The sequence below is a fragment of the Saccostrea echinata genome, unplaced genomic scaffold (genome assembly GCF_033153115.1).
Source record: "Saccostrea echinata isolate AGI-Se365-2 ecotype Australia unplaced genomic scaffold, CSIRO_AGI_Sech_v1 ptg000002l, whole genome shotgun sequence".
Lineage (NCBI taxonomy): Eukaryota > Metazoa > Mollusca > Bivalvia > Ostreida > Ostreidae > Saccostrea > Saccostrea echinata.
The window spans coordinates 32,079,096-32,101,407 of record NW_026889751.1 but is presented as its reverse complement, the minus strand read 5'-3'; the positions used below and the strand labels follow the sequence as shown (position 1 = coordinate 32,101,407).

At 31.9% G+C, this 22,312-nt stretch overlaps 1 protein-coding gene across 1 annotated transcript; it reads right to left on the bottom strand.

Moving 5' to 3' along the window:
- Positions 1–316: 316 nt before the first annotated feature.
- Positions 317–17,170, bottom strand: LOC133202737 (amiloride-sensitive sodium channel subunit beta-like). Its single transcript, XM_061338612.1, has 11 exons — positions 16,602–17,170; positions 15,432–15,492; positions 13,011–13,202; positions 12,648–12,754; positions 9,715–9,878; positions 9,258–9,477; positions 3,547–3,613; positions 3,114–3,171; positions 1,948–2,015; positions 1,115–1,193; positions 317–863 (listed from the first exon to the last, which is right to left on the bottom strand). Exons 1-11 carry the CDS (start codon positions 17,143–17,145, stop codon positions 675–677), a joined length of 1,749 nt encoding a protein of 582 aa, XP_061194596.1. The 5' UTR covers positions 17,146–17,170; the 3' UTR covers positions 317–674.
- Positions 17,171–22,312: the final 5,142 nt, after the last annotated feature.

Below are 22,312 nucleotides of genomic sequence, written 5' to 3'. Positions count from 1 at the left end.
TCAGAATTGTGCTTAAAGAGGAAAATCGAATGATATAAAAATTCATAATTGTCTGAATTAGTATAATATGCTGTATGAAATATGAATTTAACAAACAGTAATCAATTAGCAAGTTCAAATGTAAATCTAGCTCCTTGAAAGGTGAATATTAGCTCGGTAAGCCTCAAAATGTGAATTATGACATACATGTAAAGACTGATTTGATGAAAGTAGCCTTGTTGACTTTGACATGCCAAAGGAAAGATATTTTTAGATAAAAAATATGAAAACTTTGGAATTAGATTATTCTTTTAAGACATATGACAAATATGTTGAGGATTTATTTCTTCAGTTTTTTTGACTGGACGTTCCAATAATAAGGTCCAAGGAATAGGAATACCCATTTAGGATTTTCATGCGACGGCAGACCTGTAAGCCTATATGTAGATCTATATGGTAGTAATATGGTTATAGCATCAAGTGATGAAGCAAAATCGCTAGTTCTAGCGATTTTTTATCTTCATTTTAAAAAAAAATCATACATAATATATTTATAACCAATCCAACATTTGATTTTTTCAGCAGATAAATCACTCTTCTTTTTTTCAAATCCCGTGTACAGAAAAATAAATACATTATCGCAAAAATAATGATCACCAAATTTGTTAACGGTCAGGAGGTAGAATTGGTTATATTTATGATACATCATTCTTGAACGCTTGTATTGGAGTTGAATCTGCTGTTCGGTGTCTCTTAGTGAAGAATTTTGCGGTGCAAAGCCGGAACACGGACATGGCGAACTCGAATATCTCTCCTACAGTGATGGCTGATAGTCCAAGCCAAAGGCCTAGCTGTCCCCCGACGTCAGAAATCAGGTTCTGGGACTGCAAATTCATTTATAACTACTAAATAACAATCACTTTATAATGTAACAAAAGAAAAAAATCAGAAAATAATTAAAGAATTAGCCAACACAAACATCAAACTGCATGCATAATATGACTGCAAAGTAACTGCAAATCAGTAGGCATTAATTAAATCAAGATTCATGATATTATAAAAATTTAAAAAGATTTTTGTTTAAATAGTCATAATTGTTGTTAGGATTTTGAGTGCTATAAATGTCTATACAAACCTCATACGCCTTTTGGGATTCGATGCTTTCATACATCATCTCGCCAAAAAAGATTTCCAGTTTAACAAGGTTATTATCCCTGCAAAGTCCAAATAACTTTTATATGTTCAATATTTATAAACATTCGAATTCTAAAAAATTTTTGCTCCATCCTCCTTTGAAAAAAACTGTCTCTTTGAGAAAGCTCTAAATTCTGGGTACTAAAGAGCTCTAATTGTATGGTAGTTTTATGTAGTTAGAATGATATGACTTTAGAAGTAAGATAGAATAAAAAGGATTCTACTGTTGATGACACATTTTATAATGGATTTTTGTATTTTTACATCATATTAGACCAAGAGTAGATACCTGAATTCATTCTAATACTTATAATTATTATCATATTATTGAAATATTATTTCATTTTTATTATTTCCATTAATACTTATTAATTTGCATAAAGTAAACTTAATATAAACAACAGTGATTTGTGTTGACAAATAGTTCATTGTCTTTAAACATTTTTCCTAGGAAAATTAGGCATGTACCCTATGTTGAAAATAATTTATGTACACGTTTTTATTTGATATATTTTTCTCAAAGTCTCAAAAGCATTTTTCAATGGTGTTTAGAGCTTTCTTAAGAAAGTTGCAGAGGACTGTTAATTACCATTTGCATAATAAACACTGCCATTCGTATTTTCATTGTCAGTAAAATAAAAATTAAATTTTGAAAATGATATATGAGTATGTATAAATTGTTGTTGCAAAACTCAGCTGGGTAAACAAAAAAACGATATTTTGGTGGCTGAAAGAAACACTGCAAAGGACTTTTTTATCATTTTATAAACATACATTTTACTTTTCTGTCCCCCGCTCATGAACTCGCTTGTGGTTATTTTCATACGGCTCTCTAGGTAGTCCTGCTCAAGAAAAAAGAGAAGAAGAGATGAAATATTTGTGTTAAAAAAATTAGGTTATGCTGTTATTTGAGGATTTCTACGATAAATTTTATTGCAATGTCCTCTATTAAAAAAAATCACAATTCGCATACAAAAAGGGAATCGGAAAAGGTTACTTGTATTTTGTAAACTATGTGTTCCGTCTATCTGATCAATACATAGTGGTAACGGCGGTTGTGGCCGGTCAACAGGGGAGGCTTACGCCTCCTAGGCACCTGATTCCAACTCCGGAATTTCCAGGGGTCCTTGGTTTATGCTCTATTTACACGTTTGTATTCTTTATAGATTTTTTTTTAGATCGAACACTATTCGTTATCTTCACTTTTTTTCATTTCATTCATGATGGAATTTTTTAGTTTTTTTTTTTACTAAAACAAACAACAAAAATGTGGTTTTGGAAATATTTATTAGAAAATCTTGGCGCTTCTCTGATTTCTAGGAACAAAGTGGCTCGTATCAAGTAAGCTTCGATCTTAAAAGAAAATTAAGGAAAAACAAAGAAAATCATCATTAACCTTTGATTCGATATGAAAGATCATGGATCAATTAAAAATGGCAAAAATTGATTTTCTAAAACAGTGATTCCTGTGAGACTTCGTTAATGCATTTCTTTCTTTGTACTTTGCCGTGGAAGGCCTAGATTCTTTTAAGCTTAGAAATGAGATAACTTTAATTTCTAAAGTAATAATTACTTGATTTGTTAATAGTTTTTAAATTGAAAGGCAGCAAAATCCTTGTAGTTATCAAAAATAAATATATCTTTCAGATTGTACAATTACTCCTCATGGTGAAAGGTTTGTTTGCTTGTTTGTTTTTTGTTTGTTTGTGTTTTTTTTTTTTTTTTTTTTTTTTTTTTTTTTTTTTTTTTTTGTTCCTTTTGCGTACATTTCAAAACAGAATTTAAGAATTTTGATATTGTGAATTTTGAAATGGTTTATTCGAATGTACAAATGGTTATTCTCATTAAACTAGTGAGCAGTAATTAATCGTTCAAGAGCACCATGCTTTTGTTTCCTTTGTTTTAATTTGGATTGATGATTGTTTTTAGAGTAGACTTACATTATAGGCTTCAGATGGCCAGGCGGAAGCAGTTACCATGGTTTCGTACTTATTTTCTCTAAGAAAAAGACAAATTTTGGAAAATTATTGTTTGAATTATTTTACAAATTGAATGCTACACTATGATCAATATAGCTGTCATAATCCAAAAAGATATTGCACAAAATCCGAATAGATATACTGCAATTGCACAAAAATGATAAGCATTTTTGTAAAGACATATTTTTTAATATAAAGATCACAAAATTATGGTGATTAGCTGCATGATAGATGGATATTTTTTCAATAATGTCGTAGTATAATTGAAATAAATTATTCTTTGACTCATTTTCATTTATCTATAAAAATTGGTAGAGTGATAAGAGCAATAAATGATAATAATATCAGATAACAGTTCAAAATAAATATAGAACAATATTTCTGTGATACTTACTGGCAGGTGCTCGGGCATCTCTCCTCACAGGTGTCCCAGGACTTTACTGACTTCATGGTACAAACCCCTATAGGAACAACAGAGAAACATTATGAAAAATGAACAAAAAATGAGGGAGACTTATTGAGAGAAATGCATAGCTTTGATTTATTGTGACATGGGATTAATTCAGAGAGCATTGGACAAATTGAGAGGAATATCTAAGAAAATATGCTTTACATGTATATAATTAAAACATAGAATGCGGGATTCGCTTCGGAGTTAAAATTGGTAAAACATGCAATGTTTTGGCGAATTGTTAGGGCAACAATACAAAGAAAATTTAGTAAAACGTGAATATACGTGTATATGATCTAAAACTAATATTACGTCATGATTCGTATTGAAATAACTCTGCTTTTAATTCTCTTTTGTTTAGAAAATTTCTGTGACAAATTCTCCTCGAATTTAAAATTCTTCATGTGTTTTTAACATTTTCAAGGTATTTTAATGATGTTGAAGATGAATGTATTTCAGAATGTAAATTTTGATATTGTCATTGTTTTTATATACACTTCATGTAAAAAAAACAGGTACCGGAAGAACTCACACAATATAATGATCAATTTTCATTTGTCAAAAGCGCTCGCTCCGTGATCGGGAGGTCGTGAGTTCAAATCTCGGCCGCGACAGACCTAAGTCGATAAAAATGGGTAGCAATTGTTCCTTCGACATGCGCTCGGCACTTTGAAGTGAAAGTTGCAGATCCTTCCGATGAGACCTTAAAAACCGAGGCCCCGTATCACGGCAGGCGTTGACACGATAAAAATCCCTCACTGCTCGATGGTCCTGAGTGCCGAGTATAGGTCAAAATTTGAAGCCCTTTACCGGTATATGGGGACGTCTCTATATGAGTGAAAAAATTCTCGAATGGGGCGTAAAACAACATACAATCAATCAATCATTTGTCAGAAAATGGCATCAAAAAAAGCAATTACAGTAAAGTTCATTTGAAGTGATATTTACATAAATGCTATCTCCCCCTGCCCCCATCCCAACTCCCCACCCCCAAGTAAATTTTGAGATATAAATAAAATGAAAGATATTAATCATCCCGTGGTTTACTGAATAAATAAAAAACAATCACTTCTCAAGTGAATTTATAAATCATATAGACAAACATCGCCAATTGATGTTCTTATTTTAAAACTATCACGTGACGTCTTACAGTAATATTCCTGACGTCGTTTAAATTATCATGGGCGTCGGAAACGGGGGGGGGGGGAGGAGGGCTAGGGAGGCTTAGCTCCCTCTCCCCACTTTTTTTCTTTTACAAAGATAGACATAATAAAGGCATTGAAAATTAAAGTTTACCCCACAACTTTGTTGTAGTCGTTATTGGTGGTCACCCCCCCCCCTTTCAATTTGCTTCCGATACCTATGTTTATATTCAGATGTTCTAGCTCTGGCTTAACATTAGCCAGTTAGCATAATATTACGAGTGTATTTCTTTTTATTTCACAAAAAACACAATCATTATATAAATTCAAAATTGTAAAACAAAAATGAAGTTTCACTTAACCGAAGATTGACATGACAAATTGTATCATCCCCTTTTTACGACGATTTTACTTTATTTTAAAATTTAGACATTAAAATTCATTTACGAATGCTCAATACATCAATAAGTTTAATTGATGAATCTTGAAATGAAGTATATGGAGATAACGAACAGTATTCAAGCTAGAAAGTCCATTCAAACAATACAAATCAGGAACAGAGCAAACACTGACCTCTAAAACATCAGATGTGGAATCAGGTGCCATGGAGGAGTTAGTATCCCAATATTGAAAGAATCGCTTTAAAAAAATTGATGATTTTTGAAAGGATGACGAAAACTTGATAGTGCATCAATCTCAATCCCAATGATCTTTGTAACATCGTTACACATTACTTACATTAACATCATCTGTGCTGATGCTACAAGTATTCACTTTTATTGTAATTATTTATATTAATTATATACCCTCGAGCGAGCCCTCAATCTATGTACCATATCCGTTCTTTTATTTTTGCTCTTCAAATTTTAAAAATAGATATACAGTAAGTTGTCAACCATATCTTTTGTTCAGCTCATATAACAACTTTGAGTAATTTCAAAACAAAAATGTTCATTTTAAAATTTAAAAACTCATAAAAACTATTTTCAAGGGATCAGAATTGAAGAAATTCTTTTTATCCATTTCTTTTTTTATTCATTTTTTTTTCTTCAGAAGTTTCCACCTTGTATAAAATTATATGTATTTGTCACAAAATGTTTTATTATCAAAATAAACACCTGCAACTCTATAAAATTAATTTAACATTTTCTTACATGAAATCTACATTTTGAAATAGGAAATCCCAATTTTCTAACTGCCGTATTGATTTGATAAGTATTATGAATTCTTAGAAGATTTCACCAGACAATAGGCCAAATATGAAAAAGAAGACCTTGACATTTTGTCAGAATGAATTGAAAGTAATAAATGATGTTGTAATCTAGCATTAAACGATTGAAGGGCAATATGAAAAACATCTATGCTTCTGTCTTCCACAATGAAAATTTGATAGATTACACGATCAGTATGCATGTATTGGTCCAGGCTGAGAAAGCAGGTAACAACATTGTCTTTGTTTGTAGGGCTCATTATTTTAATTGCATTTTAGAGGAACTAGGATTTAATTCTGCAAGTAATTATCCAGGTTATACCCATCCCTTTCTAAGGAGGAAATTTTTCTAAACCACATATTAGTTTTAAATATTTCTAATACTTCCAATAATCAAAATGAATCTGAATTACCAAACTTTTACTGGATTCCAAAACTCCATAAAAATCCTTACAAACAAAGATACATAGCGGGTTCCAGTAAATGTTTTACCAAGCCTCTTTTTTTACTCCTCACAAATATATTTACAGCAGTGAAGGAGAAACTTCAGGAGTACTGTACAACAGAATATTTGAGAAGTGTTGAAAATCAGATGTGAATACTTAAAAACTCCAACGAACGTTTGGAAAATTTGAAAGCACAAAATTTTTTACAAAAATCAATAACATCAAAACGTACGACTTTAAACGTTTTATATAATCACTCCCCACGGAAAAATTAAAGTCCAGGCCTTTTGACATCATACACGGCTACTTTTTAAATTAAAATGGAAATCGTAAATGTACTTACCTTATCATTGTTCATTTGCAAAATTATTTTGTTAAAAACACTTTGATTGTACACACAACTTCTCCAAAGTTGCTGGAGTTTCTGATTGACAAAATATATGTAGTTTTTGGAGATCTAGCAACAATCTATTTTTATTTCTATAGAAAAACTTCTACATGACAAGAAAGAAATGCTTGCTGTGGCCTTCAACTCGATATTTAGATATATCGACGACGCATTATCAATTAACAATAGTTACTTCCATTCATATATCGATTTAATATATACCAGTGAAATTGACACAAAAGACACCACAGAATCTGACACGTCTGTTTCAGATTTTAGATATTTTACTAGAAAAAAACGTTAATAGTAACCTAACAAGAAAACTTTATGATAAACGCGATGACTTCAACTTTTCTATCGTCAACTTCCCTTACTTATGTAACAAGATACCCTTATCACCTGCATATGGGATTCATGTCTCCCAGTTGATTCGATACTTTAGAGCATGCTCTACGTACAATCAATTTTTTAAACGATGCAATCTATTAAACAACAGGTTGATGGAATAAGGATATCAACAGTCTCGCTTGAAATCATCATTTCGCAAGTTCTATTGTCGATACAATGACTTTATCAGCAAATGCAATCTATCATTAGATCAAATCTTGACTGAAGTTTTCCATACTAATTGTTAGGCCATTATATACAAACTGCAAATTTTAGGGATTTTTCCGTTTACACGATCATGACAGGGAGCACAGTTGGGTGTGACCGGTCGGCAGGGGATGCTTACTCCTCCATGGCACCTGATCAAGCCTGTCATGTTTTTGGAGGTCCGTGTTTGCTCTGCTTCCGATTTGTATAGTTTAAATGGACTATGAGCTTGAATACTGATCATTATCTCCATATTTCCTTTTACTCTATTTTGTGTCTAAAATGATCACTTGGTTATCATTGACTTTTTAATATGGTTTAGGCAAACATTTTGGAACACTGGGTTAAAATATTTCGAATATTTCATCAATAGTTGCTTAGAGATCAGTACCTTGATTCGATTACACGTCATCAGAGAAGTATAGTGGTGGCCTGGGGTATGTATTGGGAAAAAGAAGCTGGAAGGATGCGTTTATGTAAAAATAAATGATAATAATATTCACTTTTTCTAACTTCATGTAACTTATTGTCTTGTCTGCCTATATACTTGTACTGTGTATTGTATTTTTTGTTTGTTTGTTTTTTTTTGTTTTTTTTGTTTTTTTTGTTTGTTTGTTTAACGTCCCTCTCGAAAACTTTTTCACTCAATTGAAGACGCCACCACTTGCCTGTGGAGGACTCCATATTTAGACCTCTACTCGGCACTCGGGGCCATTGAGCAGTGAGGGAGTTTTTTCGTGCCAGCACCTAATGAGACATGGAACCTCGGTTTATACGGTCTCATCCGAAGGACCGGTCTCCACGTCCCGCAGTGGGATTCGAACCCGCGATGTAAGGATCAACTCCTTACTCTTTAACTATGTAGCAAACGTTCTACGCGGGTACATGTATGTGCAGGCTAAAATCAGATATTCTAACTTGCTTGTACAATAAGACGTCATAGTAAGCTGTATGATGTGATCTTTAGAAATAACGATTTCATAAATATTTATATTTAAAGAATTATTTCAGGTCCTAGAAATAAACTGAAACATGCAAAATATAAAATAAACTAAATCATGATATTTTTGGATGGTATACATAACGAAGTATTTGTCACGGGGTTTAAATCCCTAACCTATGACGCCATGGCTTTTGATCACATATTCACCGATCGCGAGTGAAAATGAAACAAGACGAGAATTTATATAAACAAATAAATAAAATCGGAGTTAAAAGAAGATACAGTGAATATCACGTGTGATTCATGAGAAATTAATATTTAAGAATCAGGTATGCTGATTTATTTTCATCAATTTTACTTATATTAAAGACAATGTTTTGAGAGCACGATCAGCGTTTTCTCTGTCGTCCTCAACAACAGAGATAAAAGTTCAAGTTGGTAAGCTAGGTTTCATGCAAAGTGTGAAATATGTATTTCTGTGTCATGAGAGTAGGATTCTAGCAGTACTTTTCATTACCCAGAATTGCTTTTACATAATTATTTTTACAAAAAAAATGAATTATCAACGGGTTAGTGTTGAACTTTTTACTTTTCGTTGAGACATATTTTTTTTCAATTTATAGATGTCAAGTGATGATGTCGTAGAGGATTGCTTCTTTAAGCTAAATCTCATTGACGTTTATACAGTGGATACTAAATGTTAATGTTTTATCCGAGGTTTTTCCGATTTATCAATCTTACATTTTTCAAAAAGGTGTGAATTCTTGATAAATGATCTAAGTGTTGCCTTAAGATACCTGCGTAAACAATGCGCCACGCGGGCGAGTATTCTTGTATTGAATTAGTTGTATATAATTACTTAGAATATTAACACAAAGGTAGATTGCTTACTTTAAAATTAATTTAAGTAATCTCACGAAATTATACATACTTATGCTTTCGTCATCGTAATTACAGATGTTAGTGACATTCTTTGGAACGATGAAGTTTGAGCATGCGCAGTTGCAATAATCTATCAGCTTCTGTTGATAGCAGGATTTTAGGCAGGTGCGTCTATGGTAGCTGAATCCATATCTTTTCATATATTCATCCACGTTTGTGGGATTTTTAGAACAGTTTCCATGTTGGGGTTCCAAGCGACTGATATATACCTAAAGAGACAAGGGAAAACGTTCAAAAATCTATTAAATAACAAAATAAAATAAGTATATCCTCGTTTCTTAACACTTTTAATCATCTACATCATTTAAATTTAATAAAAAAATTTAATCAGGTCCTTAATTAGCTTATAAATACTATGATTTTCCAAGCAATTCATAAATATTGTTTTGTTCATACAATAAATTATCAAAAGATTAATTCTGGAGTCGTTCTTCAAAGATATTTACCCTTTTCAGCGCTACAGAGGTGGCCATCCCTGGAGCTATAGTGAATCCATCGTCTTCCGGAAAAGGATATGTCCCCCGTTCATGTATTGATACACGAATTCCGGCATCTGGTGCAAGGGCAGATATGTACTCATCCTGCTGGATGTTGAATTCAAGTGTCATTCCTGAATTTGAAAATAGTATAAGCATAGGATAATTGTTCTCTCTCTCTCTCTCTCTCTCTCTCTCTCTCTCTCTCTCTCTCTCTCTCTCTGGCTTTTTTGACCGGTTTTTAGAAATTTTTAAAATGTTTATAGATATATACTGAATCATCATACCATTAATCTAGGATAAGCATTAAACAAATTAAATATTAGCGAGAGACAAGCTTTTTAGAGAGTAGCGTGTAAGAACAAAGGAAATTCGGAATGAAATCTATAAATTCGTCGGGCAAATTGGTGTATGAAACCTTTCCAGAATTCTTTTGCTATCATGATTTCATGCGAACATGTCCTATATATAAGAGACCTTCAAGTATTGTAAAGATTTTGCAAGGAGCGTCAAAGAAACAGAAGATAATTGTATTTGCTCTAAGATGCCATTCGTTAAAAAAAAAAATATTTAGACTCCGTTATGGAAAAGCAACTTATAGTCTAAATTCTGTCTAGTGCAGTTTGAAGTTTAAGCGGCGAAATAAAGTAACAAGTAAAAGCTGTGTAAAGGTTCATGATTGTACAACTGCGCTCGCCTGAACAGACACATCGTGAAAAGTATTGCAGTGTAAGCTTCATTTGTATTTTTCTTTTAAATTATATGATTTCAAAGTTCGTCCATTTATAGATATTGTGCACTTAGTGTTTTGATACATACTTAATCATGAAAGACGTTCATTCAGTGTCAAATTACTATCAGGAGAAATCATTAAGATAAGAATTATTTAAGTCGTTTTACTTGCATACTGAACAGTGTAAACAAATTAAATTACTTAGGGTGCCGTATCCAAAAAGGTCAAAGGGAAGTCAAATCTAACACTTTTTTTTTTAATTTTCGATTGACTACTTTTATTTTCAAAGGGGTGAGAGATCATTTCAAAACATTAAAGGCAGGCAGTGCAATTAATAAATTTAGGGATTTAATCTTCTATTAATGGATGATGGTATGTTGTGTCTATCCATTATTCATTTAATTTAGTGTCAGTGATTATTGTAAATCAATGTCAGAAGGCAAGAACGTTAAACCCGATGATCTGAACATATTTCAGAAAGTTTAATTGATGTTTACAGAAGCTTTTTGAAGGGTTTGTATTCGGACGTTATTTAATTGTCTCATTAATTAAGTGTGGTATAGAGTTTCTCTTTTCTGTTTAACTTGACGATTTTTCTCAATTATTCGATAAGTTTATGTCAATAATTTACCATGCCAATGTATTAATCGCATATTCTACTAGGTTTTTTCTTATTGTATTCCATTCAATAGTTTTGCTCAAACAAACTCGAAACAGTTTATTGACAGTTTTACACAAAGAAAAAATATTTTTTCTTGGCTAAAATGAAACCAATTAACGATATCAGATCCAATAATCAAATTAATACTATAATTATCTTCAAAGAAATGCCCAGTCAAAATACAGAACAAAGTATGTTCTAATGAAGTCTCGTGTCGAGTTTATGTTTCTAATTAAAACAAATAGTTCACTGATGTTGGGTTTAGGTTTCAAAGAATTAACTGTATTTACTTTCTTAATCATTTTCCATTTGAGTTCGTGCTTGTAATGCAGTTTCACTTGTGATCAATGTTTCAGTATAACCTCAAATTGACAATAAACGTCACACATTATTTCATACACGCAAATCATATAATTGTTTTCATTGTATTTGAATTGTTACTGCGAAATCATTACATTTTTGCCTATCAATAGATCTAAAAAAAAAATCGAAAGCAGTATGAAGTTATCTATTATATTCAGTATACGTACGAATATGAAAATGTTGAGTACATGCAAACCCATTAGTAGACCAACATAAAATGTTTACGGAATATTACTATGCATTGATGTACCGCTATGGTACTAGTACTTATACGCGATATTCCTACACAAAAGTAGACTTGCATTTGTGTGTATACAATACAAAAAAGGCTCTCGTTATTCTTTATTAATCAAGTTATGGTATTACATATATTGAAAATTAAGGAATAAATTACTATTTTGCTCAAAGCGCGTTCGGCATTCCACCGTTCGTTTAGCATTCACTTTCCGTTTACATTGTCGCTCTCGTGACGCAGTCATTAGAGGGGCTTGTTCTAGTCTCTCGAAGTCCCTTCGAGAATTTTTACTCAAAAGACACGCCACCAATTGCCTGTGGAGGACCGCAAATTTCGATCTGTACTCAGCACTTACGGCCTTTAAGCAGGGGGATCTTTTTTGTGTCAGCACCTACTGCGACACTGGACCTCGGTTAATGCTGTCTCATACGAAGAACCATATTGGATTCAAACTCGGACCCTTACTTACTCCGCGACTCTAGAGCACTCGGGCAACGTCTTTCGAAGTTAGAAGTTGATCCTTATATCCCTAATCGAATTTCATAGTGGAAAGTAGACACCCGACCTTTAAATCGTGCACCCGTGTCGTAGTACATGCTATAGAGAAAACGATCCCTCACTGCTCAATGGTCATAAGAGCCGAGTACAGGTCCATAATTGCAACTTACAACGCGGCAACTGGTGGTGTACCACTATGAGTAAAAAATTATCGAATTGAAAAACAACCTTTCGAGTTACGCTTTCTGTGATTTTCCTCCGTTCTTCGATGCTGATCTATGAAAAAATTTCGTTCACCTTTATCAGCGTTTGTTCACCTCTCGCTGCCTGTTTGCTAACCGCTTTCAAATATTGTTCATGTTGGGTACTTGAACGTTTTAGAGACTAGTTAAATATATACATTATTTTCTTACCCATCAATGGACCCGCATAGTACGTGTACAGTGGTGGATTTGGGTCTTTAATGGAATTGAACGTGTAGCAGTTTCCGTATTTACTGTTGTGCAAATAAGTGAAATTCCTTAAAAAATATATAGTTTAAAAGAAATATAATATAATTTAATAAAACCAATGGGGAAAAATATCAACACATAATTTGAAATAAATATACGTTGTTACGTGAATCCTGCTCACAATTTATGGAAATCTACGTTTCAAGATGATAATGATCTGATTTAGGAAACAAAATATTTACATTATTATCTAAGTACATGTTTCTGTGAATATTTCAAAAAGGTATGAATATGGAAATTAAACTTATTGGTAAGACTCCTTACTCCGGCGCGCACTGGTATCCAGCGAATACACAGGAAGTGATCATGTCTGCCTTTTGATGACCGAATTCTTCTATAACGTCATCATCCTCAAGCAAAGCTCTAGAGGCATATGCTACTCCCGCGTTTATCTCGGAGCTGGAGGTTTTGTAGAACGCAGCCGCAACAGATTCATTCTTTAGCCCGTCCCACATACTGTAAAAACAAAAAAAAAAAAAAAAAAAAAAATAAACCTTTAGATTATTTACAGAGTCTTTCATAAGTCCGTATATGAAAAAAACTTATGTACTGTAAAAAAAAATAATCCGTAGATTGTATCAATTTATTCTATATTTGGCTATATCTATAAAGCATCAGATCAAGAGATTACAAAACGTTGCCATTTATTCTAGATCTTTTTCCAAGATACTCATCTCCGGCAATTGTATTCAGGCCCTCTCTTCACAAACCGTGGTTTTTATAGGGAATACATTTTTGTGAAGTAATGAATGTATCAAAGGTGATGAAAACTATATTACAAAATCTTCACACAAGGCAGAAAAAAGCAAAGTCCAAAAGGTAATACACAGATCTTGCTCCAATTTGTTCCAACTAAAAGCACATTTGACCTTTAGCTTTATCATAAGGTCGCTCTTAAAATAAACCTTTTTTATCTTCCATGTAATTGGAATTTGACGTCACTGGACATTTCGTTAATTTCCATGTGAATGAAATAGGTGAAGATAACGAACAGGATTGATCTCAATAAACCTACAAACAATACAAATCTGTAAACAGGGCAAAAAATACGGACCTTTGGAAACACCAGAGATGCGATTACAACGCACTTTGAAAAATTACGCACTTTGAAAAAAATTTTCAAAGTGCGTTAATTTTGGGACAACGTTAACGCACTTTGAAAAAAAATATTTCTTTTCAAAGTGCGTTAATATCGACCATATTAACGCACTTTGAAAAAAAAATGTGCACGGCTTGGTCAATATTCTTGCAAATTTTAGATATGATAAATAATTATTTGAACCTGGTTGGATAACTTTTCGGTGGTGACGTCAGGATCTGAGATTTAAATATATTTTTAGGAGTTGTCTTGTTTCCAAAGGTTCTCGTAAATGTTTTAAAAGGGAAATGGGTCTTAGAAATAATGGAGGAATGATTGTTTAATAGCACAGTTTCGTTTCTTTTTTTTTCTTTTCTTTTTTAAATTTTATCCCGTCTCTAATAAGTTCGGTAGATGTAGGTGTCGATAAGTGACTTAAAGCATCGCATTTTTCTTAGGGAAAAGGGAGCAATTATGATTTTTCCATACCATGAAAATTCTCTCTCTCTCTCTCTCTCTCTCTCTCTCTCTCTCTCTCTCTCTGATCTATTTTTCTATCATATCCATCTATCTATCTATTATGAATATATATGACACAATGGTTGACCCATTTATTTGATAGTAAGAAAATAAACCTTAACCACATTACTCACTCGACTGAAATTTTTACCTCGTTCACTAGTAACTTTTTCTCAAAAAAGTTATGCAGTCAGATTACTTCTAAATCTGTAATTTGATATCATAAAAACGCTAGACATGTCAAATAGCATGTTTTAATTACCATGTTAATGTATTTTTTTATCTGAGGAATCATTATGGATACATTTTGAATAAAGGTTATGCGGCTCTCTTCTTTAATATAATAGGGTGCGTATTTTTTTTTTTTTTTCAGGAAAGCTTATTTCAATTTTTTCATCTATTTTACGTTAACTCAGATTTATTGAGAGAAATAATATCAATGCCATACCAGTTATGTAAATACATATATTTGTGTAGGAAAGATAGAGAGTTGGGCTGAGGGACTTTCTACCTGTCTTCTCTTTGTTCTCGATGAGGGTAGATCAATTCATCAGTTTTTCGGAAGAAATATTACAAATTAATGCTATCTATTATTAAAATATAAGTCCAGAATTTTTGTTTTATACGTATTTTTTCAAAGTGCGTTAAGTGTCTCCATGGTAGAAAATGTTGATGTACACTCTTAACGCACTTTGAAAAAAATTTTCAAAGTGCGTTGATTTTGTCCAAATTTTAACGCACTTTGAAAAATTTTTTCAAAGTGCGTTGATTTTGTCCCAATTTTAACGCACTTTGAAATTTTTTTTCAAAGTGCGTAATTTTTTCAAAGTGCGTTGCCACATCTGTTATGCGATCAGGTGCCTAGGAGGAGTAATCATTCCCTGTCGACAGGTCACATCCGCCGTGAGCCATACGTACTGATCAGGTAGACCGAATAATAAGTAGTCGAATTTAGTATAAAATAAAGGCTTATTGACTTGAAATATGCCAGTCAAAATACGACCCATATCTTGCTTTTTCACACAAGTAAATAGATTAATATATGGATTTTATAAAACCCAGAAAAAAATGTCTAAATCATACAACACCTGAAGCCATGCTCCTGGACCAGGGCGGTCAGATTGGAGGAATTCGTGTGGGGGTCTGGACCTACGAGAGAAAAATATAACAATTACTGTCAACAGAGATCATGCATACAACATTGCCTGACTGTTCAACAAATTTCACATCTATTTGATGAAACTAACGTAACTATACGGTGCATTGCAATGGATGCCAAAAAACACTTGTCGAAATATTGAACAAAGTAAGAAATACATTTTTTATAATTATTGTAAATAACCCTTGTTATTGCAGCCCGGAGGACCGGGCTGCTCTATACATATAAGTTTAAGTGTTGGTATATGGGGATTGAGGTGGGAGAAGTTATTCAGAATTAAAGGTTTTCTAAACATTAAAAAGATTGTTAATCAGAATGTTCTTTCCCTTTATAAATTACGAGATACCCAATATATTTACTTCTATAAAGTGAATCTGTAAAAATATATATGTTTTTCATATTTAATATATAAAGTTGCTTATCATTTACTATCGAAAAAACGACAGGTCCCTTTTTTTAGAACATCGAATTCTACTTATCGCATAAAAACGTAAAAATGTACTTTACACAGTTCGTGTTTTATATTCTTAAAGTGAAAGATGTTTTTGAAAATAGGTGATGCATGTGTCTGGTTTCAAATTATATTTTATGCAGCCAACATTTACTTGAGGAATTGATAAAGTTTAAAAGGGTATCGTTTTTGTTCGATTTTCATCCGACTATAAGTTTTCAAAATATTCTCGACTATCGTCTCCATCATTTAGACGCATGCCTTTTTCACACATATCGAAGCGGTTTGATGATAAAGACTCATTTCCATTGTTTACTTTATTTATTTCCCGGGCGACAATTGATGGTTACATCAATGTTTTCTTGTTTTTATATTAAGTAACCATAGCAAAAACATCCTTTGATTAAAGAATACTGACATTATTGTAAATTCCTTATTCTACGCGAGTACTTAATATCGCAAAATGGCCCAAGGGCGTAAAATCGCCAGAACAATAATTCGCGGATGTGTGATTAATCTAGAAATTTTACGCACATTAAAGCACAAAAAAAAAATAAAAGCGAGTAATTTTACTTCGCGACTGGTGCTTCTCGCGTAATTACGCGATAATTTATTCCTCGCGTATAATTAGGAATCTACAGTACTCACCACTAGGACCCGGTGGCTGATCTTGGAGTCGGTCCATTGCTCCCTTATATAAGGTATCATCAGTCTTTAAATCAAACTTTTCTGTCAGTCCAGAAAAAACCGAGTCCCTCAGTTTAGATTTCTTCAACGGATTCCTGTTACATACAGTGACGCTAGGAAAAGCCAACACAGATGCTGATTTAAGTTCAATTTTCACTTCCACTGGATAACTGAAATATTTATCAAAAAGCCAGTAACACTGAATACCCAACCAAGACATCATTGCAAGCACAAGGATCAACCAAAGAATCTTTTTCACTATAGTGTTGGCTTTTACAATTCTGGCAATAGCTGTGAAACTGGTTTCGTTGATAAAGTTTTCTGTTCTTTCCTTTAAGGTGACACTGTTGATACTATCTAGATTTCTTTTCACAAGTTCTCCAAATTTTGGTTTTTTGCCTGCGAATGCCTCCATGGGTATGGGGTCTGTTTCGTTTACTTCGGGAGGGGGTAAATCTTTGGTCACTTTTTTCTTTATCACTCTTGGTTTTCGCATGACGTCCATTTTTACGATATGTCGGGAATGTTCTGTTTGTTCCGCTGATCGTTTTTTGTAAAAATAATGTTTTATATCACGTGAGTTTGAGAAGAATAACGGGTGGTCCGGGATTTTCTGTTGAGTAATTTCATCCTGATTGGTAATTCCCTATCGCTCTAATGTTCTGCAATGGTGTTTACCCTCCAGAAATAGGTAAACATCACTTTATTATCTCGACTAATATCATCGGATTGCTTCATACCCCATTAATTTGTGGTTAATTGATATTTCAAACTCCGTGGAAGACAAACCTTGAGCAGAAACCACAGTTTGGAGATAATGTCCACATTAGAGTTAATCGATATTGACCTGGGCTTTTTATTTTCTTAGAATATGTTAAAATTTATGGCTTTAAGTTTCTTCTTTGGATCACATGACTTTTTTGGAACAGATATGCTATCAAAAACATTTTTAAAAAATCAAATAGAAAGATCAGTGTCTGTTTTATGACCGTGATTTTACATTTATCTAGAGAATCAGTTTTCATAGATCGCTAGCATCAACCACAAATTGGAAACAGAGGAGGCATTTACTGGTGATTGATAAAGTGTTACTTAAAGGACTATAAAGCAAAACTAAAATCAAGTTAGCAAATTCGAGTTTTCGAACACGCATAACATTCAAATAAATGACTTTGCATTTTGCAAAAACGATTTAAGAACAGTCGGGTCTGATTAAGTTAATAATTCAATACTGTGAATAAAATTCTTTTATACAATGTGTGATGTATAAAGGTAAAATTAGATGAATAGAATCCGTCATTTTTATCAATGTAGATTATATAACATTATAGGGGAAAACAACAGCAAGGAAGCTACAACTTATCTTTAAGCTATATTAAAATCGCTGGGGGGGGGGGGGGGGGGGCTCAGATTTTACAACTCAAAACAGCTCATCAGTTAAGGACAATTAAGGGATGAAATGAAAGCATATTTTTTATAAAAAGGAAAAGAAAAATATCCATACAAGACATGGACTTTTTTTGCGAATACGTTTCCATATTTGATGCATTTACGACAAAAATAGACATCCTTTACATACAAATGCTAATATATAGACAGAAATCTTCACTACATTTACATTTTATATATCATTTTAATCAGAAGATATTCAATTTATTATTTTCAATGAAGGAAAATATTGCTTTTATTCAGCATTAGAATTATACTTTGAATCTGTTTAAAGTTGCCATACGTGTAGTTTTATAAATGTAAAAAACTGATTATGTCTCAGATGCATCTCTTTAAGTTTTCTAGGAATAGATAGAAAAGGAGTATAAGAGAAAACTCCACATTTTCATTCAATTACTTTGCAGTTTCAAATTTCAATTATTTGTAATATCACTCCAGCGTTGTTCATTTAAATAAAGAAAATATTATAATTTTTAAGAATTGTTATATTTAAGGGAGTAAATGTCAATTTCATTACTCAAACGTCTGGTTTGTGTTTTGCAGAGTTACAGTTTTATAGGAATTTGGTTTCTTGCAAGTTAATTTTAAACCATGGGTTTGCCTTTAAAAAATTATTCTGACAAGATTTGCAAAACTCTCCTCTATAAGTTTTCATAAGATAGGATGGTTATTCAACACCCTTTTTGTTTTAATTGTTTGTTTGTTTATTTAACATCTGCTCTAATTTTCATTATTTCAAATCGGCGGAATATTTTTTCCCTCAGAGGCAAAATTGATAATTATCCAGTTAGAAAAAGAAATAAGCATGGCTTTGTTTTCTTATATTGCAAAGAAAATAAATGAATTAATAATGTATTAAAAATTTTATTTCCTGATGAAAACATTACACATCGAAACATCAACAGCAATTGAAAATTGCCACTAGTAAAGCAACATGTATCCTATGAACACACCTCAGGCAATTGCATCATGAATTATTTGTCGTAATAGTGGCTACATGTACCATGACATAGAATTTACCACAAGTAAACTCATATAATTATTTGGAAATCAATGAAACTCGTTCGAATTTAAAAGTCATGACTTAAGTTCACATTTCTCCATAATCAATAAAGCTTAGCTTCAAAATCGAAACATTGTTTTTAATCTGAAGGAGAGAGAGAAAAAAGCATTTTGTTTATTTAATTAACAGAATCGTAAACACGCCATTAGAGTAAGGATTGTTTCTAACATTATCCCAGAGAGAACGTGAAAAAGGCAAATCATCCTTGTTAGATAGTGTACCTGCACTGGAAAATACTTTAACGGTTTCCTCTGATATTTACACTTGATATTAATCCTCTAAAATTGATGGTTTCCTGAAAATTTATTCAGTTGACAGAGATGAAGTGATGTAAAAACTTGAATGGTATGACTGTTGATTATATTACTCAGATTGGTAAAAGTCATTGAATTGATAACAAAATCGATGTAAGTACTAAGAGTGGATTGTTTCTGGTTGAAGAATCTGTCATAAATATAAATGATTTATGTCAGTTTGAAAGGTAAATTAAGAGGACAAGTATAGGGTAGAGTCAATTAATACTAGTCTCTACTGTAATGCAAATAGCCTTCAATGGAGATAAAGATCTTTGTAATAGACTTGTTTTCATATCCGTTTTCATGTCATTATAAAAGTCTTTTCGATATTGCTTGATGTTAAATACAATACACAGAAGAATTAATATAGTTCATGTAAGCAGTTCTCCAACTTTACACCCAAAATAATTCATTGAAACTATACACATAAATTCCATTATAAATAAATGCTAACAAGTATTAGTAATTCTTGCAAAAGAGCGTTTCTTTTTATTTAACTGTGAAATTGTGAATTAAAAAATCTAGCTTTGTAAAATTTTCCTACTGACGATCTTGAGTGAAAACGCTAAGAAAACCTTGCTTAGTATTTTTTTCTTCAAAATAAAGTCTTCATTGACTTCTTTGAAACTTCTGGGGGGTTTTTTCTAGGCAAAACTCTATCTTCATTTAGAATAAAACATACAATATCAAGATATTCCCTCAGATATGTTGAAAAAAAACTAGTATCATTTTCTCCCTTATCTGCTTAGTTACTAATCGTAAATAAATCCTGTATTTTTATCTTTACTTTTTAATTCAGACATACTCCAGTATTTAAGATACATGTACTTAACTTAGATATTTATATACAGCATGGTGACATGTCGACTTTTCCACACTTTACACTGTGTTGCAGCGACAATTCTAATTCTTAAATAAGTATTATCAACATAAAAATGTTGTTTAATATTTTCAAGGAAACCTTCAAACAAAAAATGTCCATTGTTTTATCTGCAAAAGTTTATTACTGATGTTTTTGTCAATACTACAGTATAAAGTTGACGATATACACTAATTTCACATTATTTAATATTTCAATTAGTGTTTAAAAGACTGAAAGATTTTAAGTCTATAAATCTCGAATGGAACATAAAATGATAAAGCTATCTGGGACACATGCAATAATCATAATTAACTCTTTGTCGTATACAGAGTTGATTAATGGATGCGTCATTTTCCCAATAGGATTGACGATGTTAATAGTCGGCACAGATTGTTTCTTGTTCACTGAATTTACATAAATATTAACGATTTATGTCAGTTTAAAAGGCAAACCAAAGATACGAGTAATGGGTAAAGACAATTAATACTATATGATACTACAGTATTGCATTAAGGTTTCATTAGCGATACAGATCTATTAACGACTTTTCTAGCATTCAAATCTTTCATACTGCATGGAGAGAAAAAAATAACATAAAATGGAAATTTTTCACGAAAATTGCTCAACGTTTTAGCTCAAAAAATACTTAATATGCTCTATTTAAAATGACTGATTTGATTATTAAAACGATTTTTTTTTTTTGAAAAGCCTTTAGACAATCTTGTACAATTGTTTTGCAAAATTGTGAAAAAAATTATTCAATCATTGAATAAAAACATTGGAAAAAACCTGTTACTGTAATTTTCTCATCAGAAAGGTCTATATTGACCAAGTTGAAATTTTTACAAGGCCTACATGTTAATCACTTGTATTTCATGTATACGTTTCAGCACATTTTACATGTACATTTACGTTTTTAAATATATGGTTTAGCATTTGTGTAAAAACATATGCTTCAATACGTACGGAGCGTTTACCAAACGTTGACTTTTACAATCAGCACATGCGAACATGGTGACGTCACATTTAAAAAAAAAACGTACGACTAACACCATTTTTTTTTTTTTTTTTTTTTTTTGCAATTAACTTTCTTTTTTACATTTAAAAAATAGAGTAATATATAAGTATGCATTTTTAACAGAGTAATTTATTTTGCGAGATTTTACAAACAACTACAGTTGTTGGTCTTGGTCGTAAGTGCTTTTGTAAAACAAACTCCATATGGACTTTATATTGGATTTTCATAAACATGTTGAAAAACACATTTTCATAAGGCGTAATAAAAAAAAATATTTTTGTTTACGGTTACCCGACCGACCCTATATTTAATCGCCGACTCAATTTTTTTTTCGTCGTAAAAATCCCGAAGTCACTCGCCGGTCAGTTTAACTTTTACATGCATCTTAATCAGTCAAGCATTTGAAGTCGAAATTGAAAGTACTAGAAACAAAAAAAAAGCACCACACAATGGTAAAACTGTTTTGCATTTCAACCAATTCATGTGAATTTGTGTATAAAAAAAATCAATAAAATAAATAAAAAATCCTACCTACCGACCCTATTTTATTTCAGCATGTAACAGTAAACAAACATATCTTTTTGTCTGGTCTAATGCAATGTTTGTTATGGTTTTATAGAAAGTAAGAGAAATGCATAACAACTTGCAACTAAAAGACTTTAGACATGACTCTACTTTCACACTTGTCAGCGTTGTGAAAAAAAAGAAAATAAATTATAGAGCAATCATTTTCAGCTAGATTTTTTAAATATCTTCAGGGATTAAATTCAGAATAATTATTTTTTCATATTTTGAATTATAGAAACAGAATAAAGACATATCAAACGGTTAATATTTTGCTTTACTTTGTTTTACACTAAAATTTTCAATATTGAAAAAAAAATATTGTCCTAGGAAAGAATAAAGTATTTTATAATTTTGCTCTTCTTGAACCCCTAAAATGTGAATGTCAGTAATTTCTTCACATTTAGATATTGATATCAC